The 3,901-nt window shown below is 55.5% G+C and overlaps 1 protein-coding gene across 1 annotated transcript; it reads right to left on the bottom strand.

The window, feature by feature from the left end:
• Positions 1-619: 619 nt before the first annotated feature.
• Positions 620-3,068, bottom strand: LOC122543799 (muscarinic acetylcholine receptor M1-like). The gene has a single exon (XM_043682582.1). It carries the CDS (start codon positions 2,880-2,882, stop codon positions 1,680-1,682), a length of 1,203 nt encoding a protein of 400 aa, XP_043538517.1. The 5' UTR covers positions 2,883-3,068; the 3' UTR covers positions 620-1,679.
• Positions 3,069-3,901: the final 833 nt, after the last annotated feature.

The following is a 3,901-nucleotide window of genomic DNA, read 5'->3' as shown; positions in this document are numbered from 1 at the left end:
CCAGTCTTTGGTCCCCTTGCAGTCTGGGGACAGCTGGCTGTGTGGGACCAGCACCAGTCCATCATCCCCTGTTAGCTGGGAGTGATACACAGGGAGGTGCTGAGCTCCTGTAGGATCAGCCTTTCACAATGCTGCTGGATCCTGGATGGTTGCCAGTCCAAGTTGATTAGGAAATATCTTGATGCACAAGCCACCTTGGTGAGAGGACACTTGCTACCTGACAGCGCTAGGGACCTGGGTTCGATTCCTGTGTTGACCAACCATCTGTGTGGAGTGTGCACATTCTCCCCCCCCTCCCCCGTGTCTGTGTCGGTTGCCTCCAGGTGCTCTGGTTTCCTCTTACAGTCCAAAGATGTGAGTCAGGGTGGATTGGCCGTGGGAAATTGTCCCATAGTGTCCAGGGATGTGCGAGTCAGGGTGGATTGGCCGTGGGGGAGCTGTCCCCATAGTGCCCAGGGATGGGTAGGTTAGGGTGGATTGGCCCTGGGAAATTGTCCCATAGTGCCCAGGGATGTGCAGGTTAGGGTGGATTGGCCGTGGGGGAGCTGTCCCCATAGTGCCCAGGGATGGGTAGGTCTTTTGTCTTTGGGTTACAGGGACAGGGTATGTCTGGGTGGGATACTCTTTGGAGGGAGGGAGGGGGTTGGTGTGGACTCGATGGGCTGAAGGACCTGCTTCCATACTGTCGGGATTCCATGATATCTGCGAGCTTTCCGAACACTGGAGCGGCAGTGAACGTTTCCCCTTCCGAGGGAAAACCCCCGACACTGCAGGCAGCCCAGAGGAAGCTGATCCCAGCGATTAGAGGCACTGCCTCAGGAGGAGAGGCTGAGCAGGTCGGGCCTGGGGTGAGCGGAGTTACAAAGAACAAGAGGCGACCTTATTAAAACGTACGAGATTCAGAGGGAACTTCACAAGCGTACACAAAGTGAAGTTGTTATCGTTTGTGGGGCAGTCTCACACCAGAGGACACCCTCTCTTTGAGGAGTCACACATGGAAGATGGAAGGTGAGGAATCTCTTCACTGGGAGGGGGAAGGAATTCTTTACCACAGAGGGCTGTTGAGCCTGGGTCGGTCTGTATATTCAAGGCTGAGGGAGCCCGATGTTTGAATCAGTTAGGGGTTATGGGGGGTGGGGGTCAGTGACGAGGATTTGAAGTTGATCAGATCAGCCGTTGAATGGAGGAGCAGACCAAGATGGGCTGAATGGCCTACTGTAACGCTCCTTCTAAAATGCGAGCGGAAAGTGCCCCAGCCACAGTTTGTGGGGTCTTGCTGTGCACAGACTGGTTGAAGTGTTATTTAAGCAAGGCCTGACCGTGTCCTTTAAAGAGGAGGAAGCCATTCAGCTCCTGTCCCAGACCTGGGCCTGCCCCTCTGTCCCTGTCACCAGGGTACAATGTGAGGGGGTTATTTATGGAGGGCTGGCGGGGAGGACTTTGTGACATTCAGGGACAGAGGGAATGAGGAGTCTTGTCTCCCTGAGTCGCCTACAAGTGACTCTAGACCCACCAAGACGGATGGCTATGGGTGATTAGGGACAGGTGAATTGGGAAGGCCCCTGGCATCTCTTCCTGGCTGCCCTGGGGTCTGGGTCTGTATGTTTACCCCCCCAGGTGTGTGTGTGTGTGTGGTGGGATCCCTGACTCCTGGAGGGTGGAGGAGGGAGTCCTGCCTCCTACCTGGGTCTGGTCTGTCTCACTGGCACGTTCTGTGCCCATTCCCTCCGGTCGCAATGACACAGTAAGAGCCTTTTGAAGGTGACGCGGAACTCAGCGCTGCACAGAGCGTAGCAGCCAGGGTTGATGGTACTATTCACATAACACAGCCAGTAACCCAGCTGCCAGAGGCCGCTGGGAATGCAGTCGGTGCAGAACGCCGATACCAGCACCATGACGTTATACGGAGACCAGGTGACTATAAACGCCAACAAGATGGCGGACAGTGTCCTGGCTGCTTTTTTCTCTTTGACAGTGGAGGTTTTCCTCTCCAAGACTGGGAGGCTCATGACCCTGGGCCAGGATTGGCCCTCTGATGTGGCGGAGGGTGAGCGCCCACACACCAGCAGCCTCCTGCCCATGCCCTGCCTGTTGGCAGCATTGCCCCCTGTCTCCTGGAGGGCTGCCAGCGACTGTGCGTGCCTCTTGGTCTCCCTGTAGATGCGGGCGTACAGGACAGTCATGATCACGACAGGCAGGTAGAAGGCAATGGTCGCTGTGCCGAAGGTGATGAGGGGCTCCGAGAGGAATGGGACATGGCAATTGCCTGCCCTCACCGCCCGCTGGCCTACGATGTACTGCCAGCACATAATGGTTGGTGCCCACACCATGATGGAGACGCACCAGGCTACGCCAAGCATGATGGCTGCTCTCCGCGGGGTCCGCTTGGCTCTGTACGTCAAGGGGCTAGTGATGGCAAAGTACCGGTCGAAGCAGATCACCAGGAGATTCATGACCGAGGCGTTACTGACCACGTAGTCCAGAGTGAGCCAGAGGTCACAGGTCAGGCTACCGAGTGCCCAGCGACCCAGAATGATGTAGCTGGTGTACAGGTTCATGGAGAGGAGGCCAATGATCAGATCGGCCAAGGCCAGGCTCAGCAGGAAGTAGTTGCTCACTGTCCTGAGGTTCCTGTTCAACCAGACAGACAGTAGTACCAGGACGTTGCCTAGCACCGTCACCAAGGAGAGGCCGCAAGTCACCGACAGGATAGCGATGAGCTCCCCCGTAGCACGGCCACCCAGGGCCTGGTAGCTGGAGTTCCCCAGGCCTCGAACCAGCTCCTCACTGCCAGGTACCGACAGCTCCGTGCCCAAGGCTGGCATGTGCCCACGGTTTCCCAACAGAAGCCCCTGTGCCATCTGGAGGGGCCGCATGGTCATCTCACACTGAGCTCGCTCCGCATTCGGGTCTGAAAGCCATCAAATCAGTCGTTCATTCGTCATAGCCTTTCGAAATTCACTTCCATCCTCACCACCTCCAGAAATTTAACACATTCATCTACCGCCTAATCCCATCCCTTCCCAAAACAGAACGCCTGATATTCCTCAATCCACCCCAATCCCAAACCTTCCAAAAACACAACGTCCGACATTCCTCACTCTACCCCCCATCCCATCCATTCTCAAAACTTAACATGTGATATTCCTCGTTAATCCACTCTCCAATCCCATCGCTTCGTGAAGCTCGCGTTCAGTTGTCCTGGTGAGTCTGAAAGCCGAGGGAGATGTTATCGGTGTGTCAGAGGGTCATTGCTGTGAAGTGAGATAGCGTTCCTGATGAGTCCTGAACTGGGTACACAGGGGAGGCTGTTTCAGACTGCGATGAGAAGGCATGGGGAGCCTGGGGAATCCTCAAACACAGAAAGGGGTTCAGGCTAAAACATTGAATGTTTTCATGAAGGGATCCGACACAGTGCTTGGGGCTGAAGGGATGGAAGGGTATGGGGAGGGAGAAAACAGGATCAGAGAGCTGTCTTCGATGATCAGCTGTGACCATACTGAATGGGGGAGCAGGCTGGCAGGGCCGAATGGCCTAATACTGGTCCTATCTTTGACATTTTTGTGAGAATAATTAATTCACCTATTCCACTTCAATCATCCCTGTCCTAGTCCTGATTAAGATCCATGCTGTCGGAGGGTCAGTGCTGAGGGAGTGCCGCACTGTCGGAGCGTCAGTGCTGAGGGAGTGGGTACAATCAGAGGGTTAGTACTCGGAGTGCCACACTGTCGGAGCGTCAGTGCTGAGGGAGTGGGTACAATCAGAGGGTTAGTACTCAGGGAGTGCCGCACTGTCGGAGCGTCAGTGCTGAGGGAGTGGGTATAATCAGAGGATTAGTACTCGGAGTGCCGCACTGTCGGAGTGTCACGTGCTGAGGGAGTGGGTATAATCAGAGGATTAG

This window comes from Chiloscyllium plagiosum, chromosome 45 (assembly GCF_004010195.1).
Source record: "Chiloscyllium plagiosum isolate BGI_BamShark_2017 chromosome 45, ASM401019v2, whole genome shotgun sequence".
NCBI classification, from domain to species: Eukaryota; Metazoa; Chordata; class Chondrichthyes; order Orectolobiformes; family Hemiscylliidae; genus Chiloscyllium; species Chiloscyllium plagiosum.
The sequence above is the reverse complement of the archived record's forward strand: the minus strand, read 5'-3'. Positions and strand labels throughout refer to the sequence as shown.

What these genes read in the sequence shown, in the direction of transcription:
- LOC122543799 (XM_043682582.1), bottom strand. Translation starts at nt 2,882, where the DNA reads ATGACCATGCGGCCCCTCCAGATGGCACAGGGGCTTCTGTTGGGAAAC.